Genomic DNA, 26,806 nt, shown 5'->3' with positions numbered 1-26,806 from the left:
GATAGGTTGAACAAAGTGATCCGTTCAAACTCTGACTTTGAATTCGTCAAGCTTATAAAAGATGTCTTATGGTGAAAATGCAAAAGACATACAATTTGACCTCACTTTGTCCGAAATGTCCCAAGATCATTTTCTGTGTTTAAGAATATGCTGACCGGGCGAGTTGGCCGTGCGTGTAGAGGCACGCGGGTGTGAGCTTGCATCCGGGAGATAGTAGGTTCGAATCCCACTATCGGTAGCCCTGAAAATGGTTTTCCGTGATTTCCCATTTTCACACTAGGCAAATGCTGGGGCTGTACCTTAATTAAGGCCACGGCCGCTTCCTTCCAACTCCTAGGCCTTTCCTATCCCATCGTCGCCATAAGACCTATCTGTGTCGGTGCGACATAAAGCCCCTAGCAAAAAAAAAAAAAAGAATATGCTGACAGATAAACAGATGAGCTTACATCAAGACAGTTTGGAGAAATTACGGTAGTTGTTGTACAATATTTCAGAAGGAACTGAAGTTTGATAGTGCATATTTTCCAGTTTATTGTGCATGTTTAGCCATGTGATAGTGCATGAATGCATCCATATTTTGAGATTTGATAGTGCATGGAAATCCGGGCTCTATTAATGACCAATGACCACAGAGGAGTTACCTTTCGATTTTATTTAAAGCAATGGAATTTAAATTTTTAATTTAATGCTTGTTGTCTTGTCCTTGGACACTTCTCGAAGCTTGTCTTGTGCAGTTCCAGGAAAATGGACACTTGCGGTACAGGATGTCCCACAGATTTCAAAGATATAATTTAATACAATTTTTTAAATGATCCAGAATTTGCTTGAACTATGTCAAATACACTGACTGACAGAGCAAATGCAACACCAAGAAGGAGTGGTCAGAACTTTATGCCAATCTCAGGGTAGACTGACATCACTGAGGTATGCTCATGATGTGAAATGCGCCGCTGTGCTGCGCACGTAGCGAACGATAAATGGGACACGGCGTTGGCGAATGGCCCACTTCGTACCGTGATTTCTCAGCCGACAGTCATTGTAGAACGTGTTGTCATGTGCCACAGGACACGTGTATAGCTAAGAATGCCAGGCCGCCGTCAACGGAGGCATTTCCAGCAGACAGACGACTTTACGAGGGGTATGGTGATCGGGCTAAGAAGGGCAGGTTGGTCGCTTCATCAAATCGCAGCCGATACCCATAGGGATGTGTCCACGGTGCAGCGCCTGTGGCGAAGATGGTTGGCACAGGGACATGTGGCACGTGCGAGGGGTCCAGGCGCAGCCCGAGTGACGTCAGCACGCGAGGATCGGCCCATCCGCCGCCAAGCAGTGGCAGCCCCGCACGCCATGTCAACCGCCATTCTTCAGCATGTGCAAGACACCCTGGCTGTTCCAATATCGACCAGAACAATTTCCCGTCGATTGGTTGAAGGAGGCCTGCACTCCCTGCCTCCGCTCAGAAGACTACCATTGACTCCACAGCATAGACGTGCACGCCTGGCATGGTGCCGGGCTAGAGCGACTTGGATGACGGAATGGCGGAACGTCGTGTTCTCCGATGAGTCACGTTTCTGTTCTGTCAGTGATAGTCACCGCAGACGAGTGTGGCGTCGGCGTGGAGAAAGGTCAAATCCGGCAGTAACTGTGGAGCGCCCTACCGCTAGACAACGCGGCATCATGGTTTGGGGCGCTATTGCGTATGATTCCACGTCACCTCTAGTACGTAGTCAAGGCACGTTAAATGCCCACCGCTACGTGCAGCATGTGCTGCGGCCGGTGGCACTCCCGTACCTTCAGGGGCTGCCCAGTGCTCTGTTTCAGCAGGATAATGCCCGCCCACACACTGCTCGCATCTCCCAACAGGCTCTACGAGGTGTACAGATGCTTCCGTGGCCAGCGTACTCTCCGGATCTCTCACCAATCGAACACATGTGGGATCTCATTGGACGCCGTTTGCAAACTCTGCCCCAGCCTCGTACGGACGACCAACTGTGGCAAATGGTTGACAGAGAATGGAGAACCATCCCTCAGGACACCATCTGCACTCTTATTGTCTCTGTACCTTGACGTGTTTCTGCGTGCATCGCCGCTCGCGGTGGTCCTACATCCTACTGAGTCGATGCCGTGCGCATTGTGTAACCTGCATATCGGTTTGAAATAAACATCAATTATTCGTCCATGCCGTCTCTGTTTTTTCCCCAACTTTCATCCCTTTCGAACCACTCCTTCTTGGTGTTGCATTTGCTCTGTCAGTCAGTGTATATATACTCTCGCAGCACACATCATAAATTGTGATCACAATTGTTATTACAGTACCGGTACTTAATTTATTCACAGCTGATGAAATCTCAATATGAGTTGAAACATGTACTGTTTATAGTCCTTAATTCTTATCAGTGATAAAGAACTTAGTTTGTAAAGTTGTAGAATTGAAATATATACGGTACTGAAGAGTTGGAAAAAAGTACACATTTGCTGATTAGAAAATTTTGTAAACAATTCTGTCAGTCAAAAGAGAACCATTATGGAGTGTATTACTTTTTGTATTGGTGTTTTTTTTTGTTTTTTTTTTGCTATGTCCTTAGTTAAAATAGTGTGAGTGTAATATGTAAATGTGAAATACTGAAGTAGAGCTTCTTTTAGACCCTAGAGTGCGCCTGCAGCTGTGATATCTGATGACATGTACTAGTATAGATAAGGTATTATCCTTCCGTTATTTTGCTATTGTGAAATAGTTTTATGATTTTCAATCAACTATGTTGGCAGGTATAAACTATTTTAAGTCTTGTTCAGTCACAATAATTGTCAAAGGTTTAAAGTAAAGGGCATAGCTCAATATACAGAAAAAAAGTCCATTTGAATCCCGCCTGCAAGACGTCTGCCATGTGTGAGAAATTGCATGTTAGTGTGAGTTAGACAGAGGCAGTGGGGATAACACAGTCACTCGGTTCCTGAACCAAAAAAATGATCATTTATGAATAAAATACCTGGAAGCAAACCCAAGGGCCAAAGGTCAAGATAACATAGAAGTTACTGACTCTGTCTCCTCTGCTTTCACGTAACTCCATGGCTGCAACTGTACAAAAATTAACAACTTATTCCAAAGGTTTGAATTTCAGCCAATATATATGGGATTTTGAAAAATGAGAAGTTGCTTTCCTGCAGTTCAGATCCTGCATCTTATTGGATGTTCCATGGCTACGATAAACATGACAACATCTTTCAAAAATGTACAAAACTATTTTAATCATCCTAGTCAATACTGTATACTTTATGTCCAATTAAGGCAAAACTTCACACATAAGCAGACATGTTTCGACCCAGCATAGGGTCATCCTCAGTAACACATGCATAAATTAAAAATCATAGGAACACACAAAATAAAATGTTAGTTTAAAAAGTTTTTAAACAACATGATGAAAGTTAAAAAAACTGTGAAGTGTTGATCATTAAAACAGTCTTGAGCTAGAGGTCTTTCTGTTTCAATGTTTGTGTTGCCCTTTGGCATGGTTGCGCGCTAGTGGCTTTAATATGGCAGAATAGTGCGGTAGATTTAAGCTCTACATATAAAGTTCATCCTTTTATTAGAATATGGCAACCTGATCGAATTTAAATCTACAAAATAGTGCCTCTCCTTTAATAGAACAATTAATTTTCTTCCATGATCATACACTTTTTATTTTGTCGTTCTCTATATGCGATTTTCTATTTTACGCAATAAAAATATCACACGAGAACACTTTTACGTATTCTAAAAGCAACTTTATTATCGCTACCAACTTATCCTGTCAGATCAAGAAGAAAACAATCACTCGTCACAAAAACAATCTACAAAGAAAAAATATATATGTTTCACATCAGAGACCTAATGGTGCTGTTCCTTGACGCCATATTGGAAGTCTGTGTGTCCGTACGTCCGCACGTTATACGTCCATGGACACGAAACATAAATATAATAACATAATTTCGGCTCATCATAAAACTTCAAAATACGAGTATTGAAGGTTTTATCATAATTAGGATACCTGTCCTACGACAATTATCCCCCCCTAAAACCTTCAATACTGATTCCGGACCTTTCTGTTTCTAGGTCTTAAATTATACCTAGAGGTCCCAATCCCCATGTCTTCAGTTCTCTCATCCTCCAAGGTCGGTACCGACACATGTTGATCCTCTCTGGAGTTCGTGTCCTTCTGGGGTCCTTTAGAGAGTTCCCACTCGCCGGTCCCTCCGCCTTCTGTTAGGGGTTGGGGTAATACCTTTAATTCTGACGTATGCACCTTCGTCGGCGGCATAGTTTTCAGAAGATACACACCATTTCCCAACTTTTTCTCCACCTCAAAAGGTCCGAGCCATTTTGGGGCCATCCCAGCGTGGAACTTTTGATGCTTGTTGCTGAGGGGGTGGTTTCGACGAAGAACTAGTGTTCCCGGTCTGAGCTCCGTTTCTTCCGGTGTATCGTTGTTCTCGGCTTCTCTCCTGGAACGCTCTTCGGCTTGGCTATGTGCCTGTTGCATTCGCTGCTGGTTATGTACATACCATGTATCAAGACCCTCCGGTTCCTCCTCTCGTCTATGTATGAAGTCCCAGTCGCCGGTTCTCTTAATTGGACGTCCAAGAAAAAGTTCTGCGGGCGAGAACCCTGTGACGCGATTAATCCGCTGTCTGATGGCCAAAAGGGACTCATGTAGTTGTTGGTCCCACTTGGTATGTTCTTTGTCAACCAGGTGAATTCGGAACATCTTCTTCAGCTCCTGATTTCTCCGTTCGGTTGGATTCGCTTGTGGGTGGTAGATTGGTGTCGTCCAGTGTTCGATTCCCCATTCTAACAAAGTTTGCAACCACTGCCTCGAAGTGAATTGACTACCATTGTCTGTGAGTATACACCGAGGATATCCATAACGACTGAAGACTTCTGTCCTTAAGAGGTGTATGATACGTCCCGATGTAGCTTCGGGAATGGCGAATGCTTCCACCCATCTGGTGAATAGGTCAGTCACCATGACTATTCCCGTTTTTCCCCGAGATGTCCTAGGGTAGGGTCCCATAAGGTCAATAGCGAGTACCTCCCAAGGTTGATGGGGTCGTCGTCCTCTCATGCTGGTACTCGCCTTCTGATTGTTCGCCTTAGTGCGAGCACAGATAACACATGCTTGAACGTAGTTCTTAATTTCTTGACGCATGTGTATCCAGAAAAAACGTCGCCGAATCGAAGAATATGTTTCCTCTTGACCAGGATGCCCTGCTTCTGGATCATCATGATATTTATTCAAAATCCTCGTGGTTTGCGACTTCGGGATGACGATGACCGGGGAAGATCCAGACAGATGTGAAATGTATTTGAGTATGCCGTCTTCGAGTCGGAAGTTCTTATAGCACATCTTAAACTGGACTGGGACAGCTTGACGATTAGTGCTGCGTTTGCTGATCCAGGATTTCATTCGGTTACAGGACATGTCCTCCGTTTGCCATTTCCTTATTAATTCCAAATCGATCTCATTATTCCTTCGATGGATAGCAAGAAGCACATGATCGGTTTGAGGCCTTTTAGCTGGCAGAGGGATCTCTCTCTCTAATAAATTCGTCGCTGATACCTGCCCGTCCTCAGGATTTCTTGATAGGCTATCCGCCGCTTGATTGGTCGCCCCAGGAACGTGACAAATCTCGAAGTCAAAGTCGGCAAGGATCAAGGCCCATCGCATGAGTTTGGACTTCGATCCAGATACTTGGTTCAACCACTGAAGTGAAGAGTTATCCGTAAATAGCCTGAACTTCCTTCCCTCTAGGTAACCTCTAAACTTCCCGACAGCCCACACCACTGCTAATGCTTCCTTCTCGGCTGTACAATAGTTTCTTTCGGAAGCAGAAAGTTTCCTACTGGCATACTCAATTATATCCTTGCTTCCTCCTTGTTTCTCGTGAAACAGTACAGCCCCAAGACCGACGTCACTCGCATCCGTCTGTAAGCAGACCTCCCGGTTTGTATCCAGATAGGCTAGATTTGGAGCATCACAAATAGCTCTTTTTATCTCCTGGAAGGCTGTTTCTTCCCTCTGAGTCCATTTAAATAGTATGTTCTTGTTGAGGAGGTCGGTTAACGGAGCAGCTTTCGTCTCAAAGTGCGGCACAAAACTACTGTACCACCCGCAGAGGCCTAAAAATTGACGTACCTGGCGTTTCGTTCGAGGTCTTTCTTGTTCTTGAATGGCCCTATTCTTCTCAATTTGTCTCTCTAATCCCCTGTCCGTCACTACATGACCTAAGTACTCCACCGAGTTTGATGCGAATTGACACTTCTTGACTTGGCAAGTAAGTCCGTGGATCCTCAGTCTTTCTAATATTCTAGCTAGGTGTTCCAAATGGTCCGAAAATGTCTTGCTATATACGAGGATGTCATCCAAATAGACCTGACAGAATTCCCCTGTATATCCTGATAAGACTTCGTCCATCAGACGCATAAAGGTGGCTGGAGCATTCTTAAGACCAAATGGCATGACTCTGAATTGATAAAGTCCTCTTGGGGTACAAAAAGCAGTCATCGGTCGAGATTCTTCTTCGACTTCGACTTGCCAGTAGCCAGAGTTTAAATCGAGGGTACTGAAGACTTTTGCCCCACTCACTTGCTTTATCAGGTGGCGTAGATCCGGCATGGGGTAAGCATCGGACATAGTCTTGTTATTAACTTGACGTAAATCTACACACAGTCGATAATCCCCACTTTTTTTCTTAGGCAATACTATCGGAGAAGCCCATCTTGATACCGAAGGCTCAATCAAACCTTGGTTCTCCATTTCCTTGACCTTCTTTATTACAAATTTTCGCTTATCTGGGTTCAGTGGGTAGGGCCTTTGTTTGACTGGTGTATTATCCTTGCATGTTATTTTATGTTTCACCGTTGTAGTAAACCCGATTTTATCAGTGATGACCTCCGGGAACTTATTCAGTAATTTCTCAAGATTTTCCTTCTCCTCCACCTTCAACGGTCCTGTTTTCAGTTCCGCCCATACCTTGGGTTCTACTGTTTGTGACTCGAGAGCTTTATTTTCAACCCATGCCAGTCTACATCTTTTCCTATTACCAAGGAATATTTCATTAGCTGTGTAATCTATCACTACCCCATATTTAGTTAAGAAGTCATGTCCTAAGATTATGTCAGGTATCAAATCCTTGATAACCTTTACTGGTATGTCTATGACTTCCGAGGAGCATTTGGCTCGAAGGAAAGTACAACCATCAATCTGATAATGTGTGTGACGAACTGCCCCTCTGACTGTTTCCACCTTATCAGGACGGATGGGTTCTAAAAATTTAGCCACATTCATGCTCACAAACGAGTGTGAAGCTTGAGTGTCAAGGATAGCGATTACCGGCTTATCATCAATCGTCAAATTAATAGCCGGGTGGGGTGAACTAGGCTCATCACTACAAATTTGACCAATATATTTACCTTCCAGCCAGGTGTCATGTATCTGGGGCTGCTTCATTCCGGAACCCTCCTTTCCCCAGCTCGAACGGTCCCAAGCTAGTTTTCCGGACATTGTCCCTTAAAATGCCCGAGCTGCCCGCAACGGTAACATTTCTTGGGTATCTCCGCTGTTGAGATTTTCGTTCTCGAGGGATGGTAGCTGGTTTCCTCGTCCAGTTTGGCTACGATGTGACGGAGCTCTTCAAAAGTTTTTGGCTGTGCCACTTTAATAAGTGATCGTACCTTATCATGTAGCAGCTCGATTATATAAGGAACGCTCGTGTCAATATTTTCTTTTTCATGGACTCGTTTAAATAGTTGGAGTTTTTGAATTATGAAAGCTCCTGCTCTCATCCCACTGGGTTGTGTTTCAGTAAGGAACTTCTTTTGGACCGACGCTTGGACAAACTCTGAGTCAAATTTCTGGATGAATTCCTTCTTAAATTCCTCCCAGTCGAGACTGAGCCCTTTTATATTCTGCCACCAAGTCCCTGCTGATGCTTTTAGTTGTTGGCTGACAAGTTGTAAGTATATCTCCGTAGGTATATTCGTCCTACCTAGTAGAGATTCTGATGTCTTTAGGAATACTTTAGGACACTCTTCCAATCTCCCATGAAATTCTGGTAGGCTATCTCTGATTACCTTGGGATCGACCGGTATCCCAAGGGAAAGGTCCTTACCTCTGTTAGGTTGACCATTGCCTACGGAAATGTTTTCTTCCAGGGTTGAAATTTTTCTCTTAACCTCAGATTCAAACTTCGTAAGTTTCCGGTCTACTTCGGTTTTAAACTGGTTGGATTCCCGCTCGATTTCGCCAATCTTTTCTTCGACTTTGTTTTCCAAGGTATGCATTTCATTTGCTACTTTGTCTACATCTAATTCTACGTTGTTGATTTTATTATTAATTTTTGTAATATCTTCTTTCAGATCTCTTACCAAGGAATCGATTCGGCCTTTTATCTCTTCAGATTGTGTCCCGATCAAGGTAGTTAGTTGCGTAAGCATCCGGTCGTTGGCTTCCTTCTCCGAGATGACTTCAAAATCGAAGCTACCTGGGTCTTCTTCATTTTCGATCAGATCCTGGCGTAGTCTCTCTTGTAGTTCCGACTTGCTCCCGGCCGTCGGTAACCCTCGGGATATCAGCGCCTTTCGTAAAATCACGACGGTCATTTGATCAATCTTCATCATTAAACTTCGAAAGTCCTGTCACGGTCGCCAATTTGTCGTTCTCTATATGCGATTTTCTATTTTACGCAATAAAAATATCACACGAGAACACTTTTACGTATTCTAAAAGCAACTTTATTATCGCTACCAACTTATCCTGTCAGATCAAGAAGAAAACAATCACTCGTCACAAAAACAATCTACAAAGAAAAAATATATATGTTTCACATCAGAGACCTAATGGTGCTGTTCCTTGACGCCATATTGGAAGTCTGTGTGTCCGTACGTCCGCACGTTATACGTCCATGGACACGAAACATAAATATAATAACATAATTTCGGCTCATCATAAAACTTCAAAATACGAGTATTGAAGGTTTTATCATAATTAGGATACCTGTCCTACGACAATTTTATTAATAATTACTGTTCTAGTATAGGTCTTATAGCGGCGATGGGATAGGAAAGGCCTAGTAGTTGGAAGGAAGCGGCCGTGCCCTTAATTAAGGTACAGCCCCAGCATTTTCCTGGTGTGAAAACGGAGAAACCATGGAAAACCGTCTTCAGGGCTGCTGACAGTGGGATTCGAACCCACTATTTCCTGGATGCAAGCCTACAGCCGCGCGCCCCTAACCGCACGGCCAACTCGCCCGGTCTTTGGCATGGTTTAACTGGTATCTGTATTATGTTGGCTTAATTGTTGTGTTCCAACATGGGCTGATTTACATAAGCATTATTGAAGTTGAATCATCTGATATTTAGTCTATAAAATGCATAATACAAATCGAATTAAGGTTGAAAAATGGTGTCTAACAGGAACAACATTAGATTAAGTTTTGAAGAACGAAAATTAACTTAACGTTATGTGGCCCGCTTGTATCACCCATGTTCTCCGACTACGGCGTCCAGGTCTCGATTAACTTGTTCCTGCTATTGAGACGCAAGACGTGTTGTTACAAGGAAGCGGAGTGGGGAAATGGGGTGGGGCTTGCGGGAGTGTGCGTTGACTGAAACCGAGTGTAATGATTGCGAGTTCTTATGTTCCTGTTTTTTATTACAAGCGATCTGAATAAAAGTTTCCCATATTACGTACTTTTTTTTCATTCATCTCATTTAAGTTGAGGGCTGGGTTCTTATATTGATCCATACTGATGTAAAAATTCTCTAAAATGTTGAGTAGTGGACCTTTTTGTTCACGTTGTAGAATTTTTAGATCTTGATCTATTGTAGTATAGTTGTCGTTATAGTCTTTGTGATGGTTACTCATGGCAGAGAAACGATTGTATTTTAAAGCATTGCGCTGTTCTGTATATCTTATGAGGAAGTTTCTACCAGTTTGTCTGACGTAACTTGACCCGCATCCTTGACATTCCAGTTTATATATCCCAGAATTTGTGTATTTATTGCTAGTATTTACTGTGTGAGAGTTCAATAATAATCTTTCATTAGTGTTGCTGGTTTTGAAAGCAATTTTTAGGTTCTGTGTTCTTAGGATGTTGGTGATTATGTATATATTATTGCTAAATGTGAATGTGGCATATTTTTCTTTAGTTTTTGACTCTTTCGTTAAAGTAGTTGTGGGCTTGTTAGTATGTTTATTGATTAGCTTATTTATATATTTTATGCTGAATCCGTTGTTCAAAGTAATTTCGCGGAAGGTCCTGATTTCTTTTTTCAAATTTTTCTTTGAGACCGGGATTTTTAAAGCTCTTTCTAACATGCTATTGTAGGCAGCTTTTTTTATGAGCTTCAGGATGTATTGAATTTTGCTTCATGGTGTTAGTAGTGTAAGTTGGTTTCCGGTAAATGTTAAATGATATACAATAATAAAGTTTTATTATGAATCCACCTGTTCAATACATTATAATGTGGTCACATTTAAAATAACTTCATTAGTTAAAAAGTTATATATGGGACATGTTTCGCTCCCTTATAGAGCATCATCAGCCAAATCTGAATCTCGAATAATTGTTATTTACGTAAATAATGACTTAAGAACTATTGGAACATTTTTGACAAACTTAAAACTTACTCTATTAGAATATCATAAAATATAAAATCTTTGTATACATGGCTTAATTACATGTGCTTAATAGGAAGATACATTAAAATTATGGAAGAGAGAGTACTAAAATATTAAATAAAATAAAAATATATATATATCATGTCCAAAATCTTAGAAAGACGTGAAAATCAATCTTAGGAGCTAAATTTGACGATTTTCTTGGCAATGAGATCTGGTAAAAAAGTTATTTATCCCTTGTGGATAAGTGTCTATAAAGATTCAAATTTATCGTCCGACAGAACAGACAGTCACCACATAACCTCGGACAACACCAAACCGACAAACAGCAATTGGAGGGACATTCAACAAGATAAACCAAGCAGCAGCTTTCAATACGAACGTTGATTTACGTCCCTTTCAATCATCCTTATCAAATCCATTAGTTCAACGAACGGTCATTGACATCTATAAGAACATATCTCTTCAACAGCATTCGCTGAGGTCATATGACAACAAGCATTTAAATTTCTTGAAGACCAACATTTATCCTGTTACAAGTTCAATCATCAAATTGGATCAGCGGTAGAGTGTCGGCCTCCGGATCCCAAGATAGCGGGTTCAAACCCGGCAGAGGTAGTCGGATTTTTGAAGGGCGGAAAAAAGTCCATTCGACACTCCATGTCGTACGATGTCGGCATGTAAAAGATCTCTGGTGACACATTTGGTGTTTACCCGACAAAATTAATTAAATCTCAGCCATAGACGCCCAAGAGAGTTTCGGTTTACTCGGTCTGCCATCTAGTGGGGGCCTAGAGTAAAACGGAACGTCGAAATTGACGAGCAGACAGCCAAATGGCGTCAAATTGAAATGTCTGCACACGGTAGCTGAGGCCATACGATTATTATTATTATTATTTTAAATGTGACCACATTATAATGTATTGAACAGGTGGATTCATAATAAAACTTTATTATTGTATATCAACAGATTTCAATACGGATTAAAACATGAGATTAGTCACTTGCAAATGTTAAATGACCGGGCAAGTTGGCCGTGCGGTTAGGGGCGTGCAGTTGTGAGCTTGCATCCGGGAGATAGTGGGTTCGAACCCCACTGTTGGCAGCCCTGAAGAAGGTTTTCCATGGTATTCATGCTGGGGCTGTACCTTAATTATGGCCACGGCCGCTTCCTTCCCATTCCTAGGCCTCTCCTGTTCCATCATTGCTATAAGACCTATCTGTGTCGGTGCGACGTAAAGCAAATAGCAAAAACAAAAACAAAAAATGTCAAATGCCAGGTGATTATGTAACGTTCCAGACGTTACAGTGTAATTATGTTAATTTTATTATGTGTAATTAATTCAGGAATTTAACGTCATGATATTTATCTTGGTATGTAATTGTATTATAATTCATGTTTAATCATTTGCTCACTATCATTTCATTACTTTGTAACTACGACTTGTAAACGAGGGCTGAATATCCTAATATTCACTTAGATTCTTGCGACATTCGTTTAAAATTAACTTGCAGTAGATTTCCTCTATCTTGCCACATCACCGAGGAAGAAGGAAGGACAAATTTAGACATCAAGTTCTGGGAAAAGCGAGCACGTGTTCACGCGTCCTAACGTAAGCTACCGTATTTCGACCAGAATTATTCAAACTGCTTACCGCCTATATTTTCAAAGGAGCGTCATGTTGCCATGGATACTGAGTGAAAGGACTAATAGAAGAACAGTTGATATCAGGGTTAAGACCCGTCAACTCTAATATCTGGAGTGGGGAGAGACGTGTCATCTGATTGGACCACGTGTAGCGACCTGTAATTAGAGCCAGAGAAGGTTATAAAAGGGCGTGTTGGAGCTCTTGGCGTCATTCTGATCGATATTCTTCTACGGATCTTCTACGAGACTTCTACGTGTTTCTGATCGATATTATTCTACATTATTCTACTTGATTATCTACTTGATTCTTCGTCTCGATACTTAGAAATTCTGAATGAGGGATGTATAGCCACTCTCATCAGGAAGTACGTACAGCTCGGCTACGAGACCGGTATGAACCAGTCTAAGTCAATAGGTAGTATTAATCTAGATAGAAATGAAACTTCAGAGAACATTTTCAGTAAAGTTGGAAGGATTCTTAATTGAGTATCCTCTCCATATAACCCAAGGTGGTTCTTCTTACTATGACTTAGGGCTTATCTCCAATATATGGGATAAAGCATAATAGGGAGTGTTAGTTTTGAAGTCATCTTCCAAATAGTGGTGGGTGCAATTTGCAAGGCAGGAATGGTACTTAGCTGCAGATGAAGAGATCTCAAAGACGACCGGTGATGTTCCAGCTACAAGGATGGAAGCTTTCCAAGGACCAGCAGAACAAGACTACATGGTGAGCAAGCGAGTTAAAGATATTGCAAGTTTTCGCGAAGTAGAGTCATTCAATTTTTTTGTTAAATTCATTTTCTATTTTAAATTCAGTTCTCGGTAAACCGTCGTCATTTATATTAAATATAATAAATAGTATTTTTCTAGTTCACTTTAATCAATCTGCCTTAATTAGCCTTTTGATTTCTAATTCTCCTGCTTAATGATTAGTGTACTATCACCCCACCCCTGTGATAAGAGTCCGTCCAAGCTTGATTATAAATTTTTATCTTTAAGTCCTCAACTTAAAGATTGGCGCCCTTAGCTTGAATGGTTGCATTTCTCGTTCGATGATTGTTCTCCGAGAGGGGAAGTCACAATTATTCTTATGACATGATAGTGTTATGTCTAATTAAGCGAGTTATTGTTCTCTATTTCCATAGTGAGTTTAATATTCTGATCTAAACGTTGAGTGGTTCCAAAATTTCCTTTCCTTCGTTAATGCTGCTATATGATGGCTAGCGCATCGTCGACCTAATGTGTCCAGTATTTTATAGTTTTGATCTGATCTATGATGTTTGTGTGTTCTAAGTGGTCCATATACTGTATGTATTCGCCAAAATACTCGGACGGTGCTCCCATAGGTAAACCTGTCTGTTGGTAGATTTTATTCTAAAAAAATCAAATAATTATTATTTAAAGAGAATTTTAATAGGCCTATGAACTCATCTATTTGAGCAATGCTTAATTTACTGCATTTTTTTAAAATTATTCCGTATCAAATTTATAGTGGTTTTAATGGGGATATTGGCATACATATTGAGTATCAAATGAAAGGATCTTGTGGTGTTCTGGTACCTTTATATGTTTTATTCTTTTGCAAAGTTCTATGGAGTTCTTTATCATTGTATTCCCTTGGTAGTGATAATGTGTACTAAGGAAATCTTGATTAAATTGAGATAATTTGTACGTTGGGCTACCCCTAAAATTGATAATTGGTGGTATAGGGGTGTTAGCCTTATGAATTTTTGGTAACGATTTTGCAACGGGTTACCTAGGGTTCATTGCAATGAGTTTTTCTTTTCAAATTCATTGATAAGAAAGTACTATTATTGACTATTAATTTTAATTCTTTTTACAGGTTATTTAAGGGATCCTTCTAGATTACATGAAATTTATTTTCCGCAAAAAATGAATGCGTTTTATTAATATAATCATTCCTCTCCATGATTAGTATTGCATTCCTGTTATCAGATTTAGTTGCTATTAGGTCATTAACTTTTAATTTTTCTTTGAGGGTTTTAACTTTCTTATTAATGGATTGGTTTGTGTTATGATTAAATATTTGTTTATGATAAGATAAGAGTTTGTTTTATATAACATATTTTTTCTCTTCCTGTTTATCGTGTATTTTGTTTACTGGATAGTGTGTTCTATAGTTTATTTTTGACGTGTTTTTGTAGTGAATTCCATTCTAATGAGGCTAAAAGTGTGGTAATTTCGTAAAGTCTGTTGTTCATGATTGACTTTTTCTTATGTAAAAAATTGATCTCCTCTCGTATCCAAATATTATCTCTCTCTAATTGAGTGAATCTAGTTCTTGTAGTGTTACTGTGCGTGTTTTTAGTAAATTTTAGAAACTTAGGTGTCATCATTATTAAGGCATCTCTTAAAAATGGTTATGTCTTTATCTATTTTCGCTAATTTCAGTTTCGTATTATAGTACAAATTAGCTTTCTTTCTTGCCTGGATGGCATTCCCATTACAAACTATGAATCTCATTTTAAATCTGTATTGACGGTTGAACTTCTTACAAAAATGTACAAAACTGTTTTAATCCTCTTAGTCAATACTATAATATTTTACGTCCAATTAAGACGAAACTTCACACATAAATAGACATGTTTCAACCCGTCATTGGGTCATCCTCAGTTAGACATGTATAAATTAAAAAGCATAGGAACACACAAAATGAAATGTTAGTGAAATTTTTTTTAAACATGATGAAAGTTAAAAACTGTGAAATGTTGATTGTTAAAACAGTCTTCATTTGGAGGTCTTTCTGTTTCAGTGCTTTTGTTGTCCTTTGGCGTGGTTTAATTGGTATCTGTATAACGTTGCCTTAATTGTTGTGTTCCGACATGGGCTGATATACATAAGCATTATTGAAGCTGGTATTTCTCTGCCATGGGTAACCATCACAAAGACTATAATCACAATTATACTACAATAGATCAAGATCTAAAAATTCTACAACGTGAACAAAAAGGTCCACTACTCAACATTTTAGAGAATTTTTATATCTGTTGTGTCTTGACTGCGGGAGCAAGTCAGTCGAGAGCTGGACTCCGTAGTTAGAGAACACGGGTGATATAAGCGGGCCAAATTTAATTTTCGTTCTTCATAACTTAATCCATTGTTGTTCCTGTTAGTCACCGTTTTTTTAACCTTAATTCGATTTGTATTATCTGTTTTATAGACTAAATATCAGACGATTCAACTTCATTAATGCTAATGTATATCAGCCCATGTCGGAACACAACAATTAAACCAACATTATACAGATACCATTTGAACCATGCCAAAGGACAACAAAATCTTTGAAACAGAAAGACCTCCAGCTCAACACTGTTTAACGATCAACATTTCACGTTTTTAAAACTTTCATCATGTTTAAAAAAAAAAAAATTAACTAATATTTCAGTTTGTGTGTTCCTATGTTTTTTAATTTATACATATCTTACTGAGGACGACCCAATGCCGGGTCGAAACATGTCTATTTATGTGTGAAATTTCGTCTTAATTGGACATGAAATATATAGTATTGACTAGCAGGATTAAAATAGTTTTGTACAATTTTGTAAGAAGTTCAGCCATCAATATGGATGTAAAATGAGATTATAGTATGTAAAACATGACAATAGTTATGTAAAAATACAAGCTTTCTACACTTTTTGTATATTGTTTTAAAAAGTGTAATGATGGCTCTTGAGATCCTCTAGGAAAGCAAGCATTTTTTGTGTGTTCTGCTTGTTCATCCATAGGAAATGCTCCGAGGAGAAGATGCAGTGAATATTGAGAATACCAAGACTGAGCAACCGATAGAAACTGTTTTCATCACAGAGTTCAAAAGAGAACCCGACGAAAGTGTCGGAAACGTAAGTATTACTGTACTTTTTCTCCTGTTAATTCCCAAGAATATGGCATGACTGGAAGTTCCATGACCTTTTCAGTGTCTAATTATAGAGCTAGTTGGCTACGTGGTTCAAGGTATATAGCTTTTTGCTTGCATCGGGAGATGCTGGATTCAAACCCTGCTGTCGGCAGCCCTGAAGGAGCTTTTCCATGGTTTCCTGTTTTCACACCATGCAATGGCTATACCACATTTAAGGCCATGGTCACTTCCTTCCCACACCTATCCCTCTCCAATCTCATTGGTGCTGTAAGATCTGTCTGAGTTGGTACCAATATGAAACAAAAAAATCATTGTCTAATTCACTGTATAAATTTGAACGTACTGTTATTGGTGGAGTTTGATGTAATTGTGTCTGTAATGACGTGGAACACAGTATTTGAATAGACCCATCATTGCATTTGCTTGAAGTTAGTGAATGGACCTGGTAAAACCGAATCTAAGATCAGTTGGTACCTTACAGGGGTTATAATAGCCAAATGCCAATCTCACTCATTTGTCGCCTAAGTGTCGTTTTGAAATTCAGCAATGCATGTGGTCACAATCATAAAATTAAGGAAAGATTCACCTTTTCAATTCACATTTCCTTTAATTTTATAATTGTGACTAGCTGTAACCTGCAACTTCGCTCGCGTGCATTGCGTAATTTGATCAAAGTAATCGTTCCTCCGTATTGTATTAAGATATTATCTGAAAATCCCTAAAGTATAAAAATTCACCAAAAATTGGGTTTCTTTTACCCCAGAACCTCTTTGTAAACCATGTTTGTTGGTGAGTTTTGGGGCTAAGATGACCATACTACTGGCTGAACTAACTCTGGAATATGCGACATAGAACTGTACGTGTGAGAAACAGTCCTCTCTCAAGTCAAAAATTTAAAAAAAATACATGTTTCTTTATTTTTAAAACAGATTCCAAATACCTATATCCATATTTGTAATATGTTCAGTTCTTAAAATACAATTTTCCCCAAAGAATAGATTTCAAACCCTTTATCAGTCCTTATCCTCCCGCCCCTCACCAATACGGAATTTCTAAAAATAAAAAATAAAAACTTGTTTCTTGACTTTTATCTGTAACAACTTCTGTTTTTTAGATATAAGCATCTTCATAAAAAGAATTCATCTTTTTTTTTCACTCCTGGCTTTTCCGAAGACAAAAAAATTTGTGTTCATTTTTTTAAAAGAAGATTCCAAATACTAGTTTTCATATCTGTAACATGTTAAAGTTTTGATAAATACTGTAGATACACTCATTTTTAAAATTCACCCGCTTTTCCAATTCTTTGCACCCCCTTAAGTGGATTTTCCAAAAACAAGAAAAAAAAGGTTCATTTTTTTATTTTCATAGATACTCTAACCACCAATTTTCATGTCTGTAACATCTACGGTTTCTGAGATATAAGTATCCTCATAAAAATAATTCAGCTCCTTCCTCTTGCTTTTTTACTACCCCTCCCCCTAAGTGGATTATCCAAAAACAAAAAAATAATATGTTTCTTTTTTTTTTTTTGAAGGAGATTCCAAATATCAATTTTAATGTCTGTAACATCTTCAGTTTTTGAGATATAAGTATCCTCATGAAAAGAATTGAACTCCCCCTTCATTTCTTTACACCGCTCCTCCCCTTCCACCATAGTGGATTTTCAAAAAAAAAAAAATGTGCTTTTGTATTTTTAAGGGAGATTCCAAATACCAACTTATACATTTGTAACATGTTAAGTTTTTGAGATACACTAATGTTAAAAATTCACCACATTTTCACTTCTTTTACTTTTCCCTCGTCCCCCCCCCCCCCCTCTCCTATGTGAATTTTACCAAGCGAGTTGGCCATGCAGTTAGGGGTGCGCAGCTGTGAGCCTGCATCCGGGGGATAGTGGGTTCAAGCCCCACTGTCGGCAGCCCTGAAGAGGGTTTTCTATTGCTTCCCATTTTCACACCAGTCAAATGCTGGGCCTGTACTTTAATTAAGCCCACGGCTGCTTCCTTCCCACTCCTAGGCCTTTCCTATCCCATTGTCGCCATAAGACCTATCTGTGTCAGTGCGACGTAATACAACTTGTAAAAGAAAAACACAAAGTGGATTTTCCAAAAAAAATGCATGTTTCTTTACGTTTAAAAGAAATTCCAAGTACCAATTTTTACATCTGTAACAAGTTAAGTTTTAGAGGTATACAAATTTTAAAAATAGACCCCATTTTTACTTCTTTTTATCCCCTTAAGTGTATTTTCCAAAAAATTACTTTTAAAGGAGCTCCATGTACCAATTTTTACATCTGTAACATCTTCATTTTTTGAGATATAAGTATCCTTATAAAAAGGATTCAACCCCTTGCACCACACCCCTCCCTTACCAAGAACAATACCCCAGCATATATACACACATCGGGAGATTATGAGGCGTAGATCGTGACTAGGAAAGGCCAGGTAAAACAGCCTTGAACTGGACATGGCCCTCATTACCAATGCAAATAAATATGGGACTAATACTACTAGCAATGAAGTTCAAATTAAGATTAATGAGGGTTTATTGATATAACGAAATTAAAATCAGAAGCAAAGAAAAGAAGCAAACACTTTAAAAATATAAATAACCAAAGAATACATACATGAGTAGAGCCTGTTGAGTTGATGTGGTAACATCATTTCGTGAGCAAGGCATTTTTCAACTCCAAGATAAAATTACATTTACGACGAGCTCACCGCTTTAAAAGAAATCCCATTTCATTTTCTGGCAGTACAAACGTGATCCAAACTGGTCAATTAGATCGTTCCTTCCGTGAGATTACAGTCATTCTTAACATATGCATCTTTAAACACTACCATCATCACAACAATACCCAACAACGGTATGCTCCACGCATCATGGAGAAGAAAAAAAAAACCCGAGCAGATAATACAAAGGAATGTAGGTATAGTCATGGCACAGAGGGGGAACATCTCTGGACCAAAGAAGCAATGATCAAAACCCAAAGATAAAAACAAGGCATGTGCATAGCCTAAATATAAGAAAAACAAACATGGCGGCATCGCGGGCAAGTCGCGACCGTGATAGCCACAAAGCAAAAATAAATAATGCCGCACCCCAAACAAGCATAAGGTGCAGAAACAAAATCAAAAATGAAAATTGAGCTGAGCGATACGTGATCCTTTCACTCCCCTCATTCGTCAACACACACCCAAACATCCAGACATTGCCGGTATCGACAACAAAATGAGCTCAACTCCAGTTAAGGGTCGAAACCCAATTCAGATACTATGACTCTCACGGTTTTACATCCGGGAGATAGTAGGTTCGAATCCCACTATCGGCAGCCCTGAAAATGGTTTTCTGTGGTTTCCCATTTTCACACCAGGCAAATGCTGCGGCTGTACCTTAATTAAGGCCACGGCCGCTTCCTTCCAACTCCTAGGCCTTTCCTATCCCATCGTCGCCATAAGACCTATCTGTGTCGGTGCGACGTAAAGCCCCTAGCAAATAATAAAAAACTCTCACGGTCATCGTCGAAGGTCTCGCACATCTCAGAAATAGCGTGCACGGCGCAAACAATTCAGAAGTAGGATCAGAGAGGATCCCGTAGTCATACACAAACTCATCAGGTTACTCACCTCGTACGACACGAATGGAACTTCATGTCGACACGGGGGTGTATGTTGATTTGACGGCGTAACACTTTAGAATGCAGTGCACATAATTAAAACAAACCAGAGACCCAGCTGACATCATAACTCAATCACAATAAAGACAACAAGCACGCAGCCCATTCATGCATCAGTGCCGAAGGATGCGTATCAATCAGCTGTGAATGATAGCGAAGAATGTCATCAAGGTAAGTAGACTATTATAAGGTAGGCCACTCCCGCCCGTTCAGCGGAGAATTTACCCACACTGCTTTGCGCGCTGTGATGTCATGTGGCGGATAACTCAGGCCCCGGCAGACTTAGGAGTGAGTGAAAAACGAGGTAAATAGTGAGTGTGTGCGTGAGGAACTAGTAAAAAGGAAGCATTGTGAGAGAAGCTGTCATCCATGAGTAAAAATAACAGTAATTGTGCAGTTGCAAATTGCAACAATTATGGCCGTAAGACGAGTGGTATAATGTATCATCGTTTCCCTAAAGATGCAATGACACAGAGAGAATGGTTATCGCGGTGTAAGTGTGCCGATGAAATCAACGTGAACAATGCACGTATATGCTCAGCTCATTTCCTTCCGGAGGATTACGAGCGTGATTTAAAGAATGAGCTGCTCGGTTTACCACTAAATAAGAAACTAAAAGCAAATGCAGTTCCATCACAGCATTTACCAAATTGGCATGGAGAAGTACGTACAGTTGAATGTGGCACGAATAGCAAAGCAGTCGAAGAGGTAAGGATGCTAAAGATTTTTCTACATAAGTACTGTTGAACTGATTAACCTTGATTTAGAGTATTCATTTGTTAACTTTTATCTTCTCGAATGATTCTTTTTATTCATAGGTAGTTATGATTCCTCATTTGTTAGAAATAAAACAGCCAACCTCGTTGGTGTAGTAGTAGCAGCGTTATTGACTACTATCCCCGAGGTTCCGGGTTCGAACCCCGATTCCGCCAAGTAATTTAATCTGGCATGGGGAATTGGTACAGGATCTCACCAGCCTCGTGAGGTCAGTCGATGGATTAGGACACGTAGAACATCATCGGCGTTCAAGTATAATACCCACGGAGTTACACGTGTTACGTTACTTGGAAATAGTACAGGAAACCTGGAACTGTGGCAATTATCTACCTTATTTCTTACAAGTTGCTCTTTTTCGTTTTAGGCTGTACGTGATCGTGTTCAACGGCATCAAAGTAGAGAAGTGCAAAAGAGAGCAATTGCAACCTTGGAGTCTATATCCCCGAAGAAAAGGAAACTGGACCAAGTCACAAATACAGAGCCCATCAGTGAACTTTCTGATATGAAACTGAAGGACAAAGAAATTAAAAGACTGAAAACAGAAATAGAAGTCCTAAAGAAGAAAAATGCAGTTCAAGAAATTGCCTTAAAAACGTGTGATGCAGCCCTTAAAAAGGCCAAATCTGTAAGGCACATGTTGCCAAACAAGAGGAAATTATCCAGAACTCTGACAGAACGTGTCGTGAGGAAGAAAGTGGAAAGTGTTCTGTCTAAGTGTTTCACTCCCGGACAAATTCGCTGCTTGTTACGAGGCAACAAACGAGTCAGATGGAGCTCCGAGGATATTGCCAATGCACTGACTTTAAAGGCCCTTTCTCGAAAGGCTTATACCTATTTAAGAAAGCGCAACATTCCTTTGCCGTTTAAACCTAAGAATTTCATTTTTGTCCGTATTGAACTGAGAATGGAAGATAGGAAAACATAAAAGGGTCCACCTTTTCAATACAAAAATGTTATAGTTTATTTATAACATGTATTTGCACTTGGAACTAGTTTCGACGCTGTTTGGCGTCATCATCAGCCAAAATGTGGGAAATAGGCCAGCATGTAGGCATTTATATTACACAAGGCATTACATTAAACAATACACATCTTACAAGGAGTTAAAAACAGGGAAAGTTATACATATTAAAAATAACCTTAACCACACATCTTGTAGTGCGAAAATATTCGTCTTGAATGATTCCTGAATACAAAACACACGCGCACACATTTCTGAAGAGCCAGCAGGCAGGAAAAAGTAAAGTGAAACCTTACATTCCTGACATTAAACAATACACATCTTACGAGGAGATAAAAACAGGGGCGAATGTAGAAACAAATGCATCGTTGAGAAAGCAAAAGTTATACATATTAAAAATAAGCTTAACCACACAACTTGCAGTGCGAAAATATTTGCCTTGAATGATTCCTGAATACAAAACGCACGCGCACACATTTCTAAAGAGCCAGCAGGCAGGAAAAAGTAAAGTGAAACCTTAAGAGTTCTTCTGAGAAGAGTTCATCATTTTTTCTATGTTCCGACTAACTAATGGAGACTCCCTTGAGTTCCTGATAAACATACACAACAGGATATTCTCCTTAACTCTCAACAATAGCTATAAAAGACCAACGGTAAATTGTATTTTAAATACTGTGCAGAGATGTGAAAGCATGATCTTGAACATGATATAACTTCTTCATTTAACCACCTTTGAAAGTCTCTCTCTATATTACATAGCTTCATTAACACACCATTCTGTAGATGCACAAAATAATCTTGTAATCTTCACAGGTCCGGTATTCAGCTCGACAAGAATATAAAATTGGTATTAAGGAATACGTTTTTGAGAGTTTGGAGGTTGACTGTGCCAGTATTTGTGGTGTATTGTTGCAGCGTTACGTGTAGGGTGGGGGCAGGTTTCTATGATGTTTATTGCGGGACATGAGGCGGTAAAGCTATGGCGAGATGAAGAGGAACAGAGTGTGTTGGATAGTTTAGGTCTGGGGAGCGGCCATTGTTGGAGTAGGAGGGGAGGAGCGGTAGGGGAGGAGGAGTGGAAGGAGGGTAAGTATGGAGGGTGATGTGGTGAAAGTGTGTGGCGTGACAAAGTATTATGCATAATCTGAAAGACGGATCTGTTTTCGGGATATTCATGTTTTAAAAAATTCAATGAGAAAGTCGAATAGGATCTTTGGTTTCTCTGAGATATCATTTAAGTTTAGGTTGGGATTGAAATATTGGTCTAAATGAATATAGAGGTTTTCAGTGACGTCTAGGAAAGAACCTTTGTTTAGAATATCTAATACCTCAAGATCTTGATTTATATCAGTAAAGTTGTGCTTAAATTCTTTTATATGTAGGCCGACTGCGGAAAAACGGTTGTGTTTTATGGCATTGACATGTTCTGCATATCTGATTTTAAAGCTGCGTCCTGTTTGCCCTAGCTAAGAACTTTTGCAGTCTTGGCAAGAAAACCTATATACACCTGATTTAGAAAAAGGACTACTTTATTTATTGATGAAGAGTTGTGTAGGATCTCTGTGCTTCTATTGTTAGTACGAAAGGCTATTTTAACGTTGTGTTTTTTAAGAACGTTAGTGACGTTGTAAATTTCTTTATTGAAGGTAAATGTGGAAAACGCTCTATAGCAAAATTCAATGGATATAATGAATCCTTTATTGAAAGAATAATCAATAAATTCAGACACCGCCCAAAAACCACCCTAATAAAAGACAATACTAGCACTGCCGAAATTACGTTCAGGACGCGCTGCGGGCATAGCCCGTGGTAAGGTTTGACAATTCGCTAAAAATCGAGAACGATCTATGCACGCATTCTGGTAGTTACATCGTGTTTCTTCATGTATTAGTTACGAGAGTATTTAAGCAGATGGCAGTATTATATGTCAAAGTCAGAGAATTTACGATATTTTTGAACTGCATGCATCAGTAGATGTTGTCACTAGTGAGCTCTAAGACATGGTTTCTCGCGGCGAACATGTGCTTGACGAAAGTGATATTTTTGATATTTTATGATATATTATAAGTTTATGCGCAAATGAACATATTATTGACATATGAATTCGAAACAACTTCTTGCATTTCATTATGATTGGTGATCGTTTTACGGCCTAGCGCATGTTCCCGCATTTTTCATATTTGCGTGAATACGTAAGATTGTCTACATATTCGTAAAGTTGTCTGCTTAGAAGACTGTATTTTCTCTTTCTCAGAAGTATTGTGTGGTAAATGGAACAATAATTTTACATTTGAGTAAGTTTTAACAAAATTTATCAATTAAAATAAAATTTCGTAAGAGCTCCCATTTTTGTTATTGTAATTATTACTATTATTATTATTGAAAAATTATTGTTTTTATATCGTACTCATTATTGTTGTTGTTTTGTAATTGCAATGCACATTTTATATTAGCGAAATAGGGTAAATGTAGGTAACTGTATTTTAGAAAACTGTACTTGCTTAGTTATCCGTCAGACTTTTCTTCCATTCGCAAAACATGGTATAATATATAAACAATTTTAAAATCTCAAGTGATAGTTGACATGATACAAAGAGCGCTTTTGAAAATTAGATTCTCAAACAACCACAAAGAAAAAAGAATCATGCCAATTTCTACTACAGGTACAGAGATATAATGTTTTAAAGATCCTTAAAAATGTCCAGTCCAGAACGTTTGTTAGGGATATTAAGGCCCAGACTGGAATGGGTTAATACTAATCAGAGGGAAAAAGTATAAGGGGTTCAACACTTTGAATAAATGAATGTATCAGAAAAAGAGAGTCAAGATTCACTAAAGGCGTGAAAATAGAAGACTCCCTAGGCCTGGACATCTAATACCACTGGGGTTGGAAAAGAACAAGAGCTGACCAAGCAAGGTCTGACAGGATGGATGAAAGTGAGGAGCCTGGCACAAGTAAGAGGAAGCAATATCTGGATTCAGCTAAGAGTCCCGTGGTTGCCAACCCATGCTCCTGCCCGGATTTTAAAAGTGAATAAATACTTACTTAGTTTTAGTTCAGATTCCTCATATTATTGGATTTCTTGTTGCTATCATCAACAGTTATGTAAAAATACCATCTTTCTTCGTTTCTGAATATATCGTTTTTTAAAGGGTAACACGGACTCATGCACTGCAGCCTATAGGCTTATTGCACAAACCTGTTTAGAGTCCATTGTCCCTGTATAGCCCGCTTGGTGACCATGGTGGTGAAGGCCTCAAGTCTGTATGATCTGACACCATGGTTAGCCGGTTCGAGTCCCGTTCGTCAAAACGGTTTTCACCATCAGAATGTTGGCCGGCAGGGTAGGAGAGGTGCTGGTATACAGTTTCTAATCACTAGATTGTGTGCCAAAAGTCGGAGTTCAATTCCGAAACTTCTCTGCGGTTTTCATTTGGAGTGAGTGCATATGACGCTGTTCGTGGTGATTTGTCCGTCAGATGGGGATATTAAACCTTGAGCAGATATCTTGTATTATTCAAGAGAAGTAGGCTATGGGCTGGCATCAGGTTTTACATTCTCCCTATGTTAGACAGATGCACAGGTCCGTTTGTGGGTGTCAACTAGAAAGATTTGCATCACACATCATCAGTCAGTCAGTCAGTCATTCAAAGTATAGTAATGAGTCTGTTCAATGATTATATTGTAATGCTTGCTGGACAGAGTATTATTTCGTTCTCCTGCCAGGATAGTTTGCATTCTCAGTAGTTCTTTGCTACATGTCCTGCTGCAATGAATCGTATCTGAATTCTAGTGTGCGTAAGTTGTGTTTTTATAAAGATCATTAATAAATAGTTTCCTATGTTGAATACCTGTTGTTTCTTTCCACCTTTTGGAGTTCATCCCTAAACTAGCTCCTGATAACTTCTCTACCAGGGCACTTGGGTATTCCAAGAACTGCTCCCCGTCCTAATGAGTATGATGCTGATCTTGTTGGCCAGATTTATTAGATCGTCAGCTTTTTCTTTTCCCTGTGTGACTTGGGACCCACAACAGTTACCCTATGATGTGGTTTCCAAGTTTCAACAGTGCACTGAAGCATTTTTCCACCAGGTCAGAAGTAACTTTGGCACTGTGTAAAAAGCTAAATGCTGCTTATCTGTCTATGTATATGAGAATTGCCTTGCCATTGTCTATTGGAGGTTGATCAATTATTATTAATTTTACACTTGTGTAACTATTTATGTCTCACTTGGGTGGAATTTTATCTCAGTTTTATTTCAGTTATAACATATTTTGATTGAGTTCGAGTAACTTTATTTAGTATTAATTAAGATGGCATTAATAATCATTCTAATGTACAATAATTTGTTTAGTGCAGGCATGTGCAGGCTTGGCTCGCTAAAACAGCCCGTGAGCAGCTGCTGCTAGTGCACTAGTGGTGACCTGTGGGCTGGCAATAACAACACATTATTTCCTCACTAAGATCTTGACTTAGTCGATTCACATTCTTCCATATTGTTTTATCAGATTTGAACTAAATTCTTCTGCCCCCATTTTTAAACAATCTTTGATCAAATCTCCATCTGATGAACTTAGTAATCGTTTTGTGTATTGAAGAAAAATTATGTAGGAGAGGTGGATGGCTGCCTCATTGATTATCTTTACAATTTCATTGTCCTGAAAGTAAACAGAGTGATGTAAACTTAGCTTATCCTTACTTCAAATAATTCTTATATATAGAAATTTCAGGTTTTAGTTTTCTAATAATCATATTTACGAACCTAGTAGCAATGTGTTAAGAATGCGTAACAGAATGCCATCGTCATAGTTAGTGTGTATTCAGTTTTGAACCATATTTAATAGGCTAATATGATTAGGCATAAATTAATCATAAACTCTGAAATATGCAAATATAACAACCTACCTCCTGGTTGATCATTTCCTCCTTTAGTCGCTTTAGTAGTGCTAGAAGATCTTCATCTTTATGTTAACCGTTGTTTTAGATTGAATTTCTTCAATAGGTTCGAGGTTTTGTGACAAATTAAACATTTTGCCAACCCTTGAGCATACATACAATACTTCCCATTCATTTAGAAATGATGTAGAAGTCGGCAGTCTCCGCTTTGAACCTTCCGCAGTAACGTTCATGGTGTTAACTGAGACTAACTACGAATGCACTCTAGTCATACAGTCCACCACCGTCTCAATCCCATATACTGCCTGCTCTAT

The 26,806-nt window shown here is 39.2% G+C and overlaps 1 protein-coding gene across 2 annotated transcripts in view; it reads left to right on the top strand.

The window, feature by feature from the left end:
- The window catches only part of LOC136885427 (zinc finger protein 652), a 90,862-nt gene that overhangs the window by 11,295 nt on the left and 52,761 nt on the right, over positions 1-26,806 (top strand). For both annotated transcript variants that reach the window (XM_067157956.2, XM_067157955.2), the window contains exon 3: positions 16,050-16,163. In XM_067157956.2, the coding sequence (XP_067014057.1) occupies positions 16,050-16,163 (114 nt within the window). The remainder of the gene's footprint in view (positions 1-16,049; positions 16,164-26,806) is intronic.

Source organism: Anabrus simplex, chromosome 14, assembly GCF_040414725.1.
Source record: "Anabrus simplex isolate iqAnaSimp1 chromosome 14, ASM4041472v1, whole genome shotgun sequence".
Taxonomy (NCBI): domain Eukaryota; kingdom Metazoa; phylum Arthropoda; class Insecta; order Orthoptera; family Tettigoniidae; genus Anabrus; species Anabrus simplex.
The sequence above is the reverse complement of the archived record's forward strand: the minus strand, read 5'-3'. Positions and strand labels throughout refer to the sequence as shown.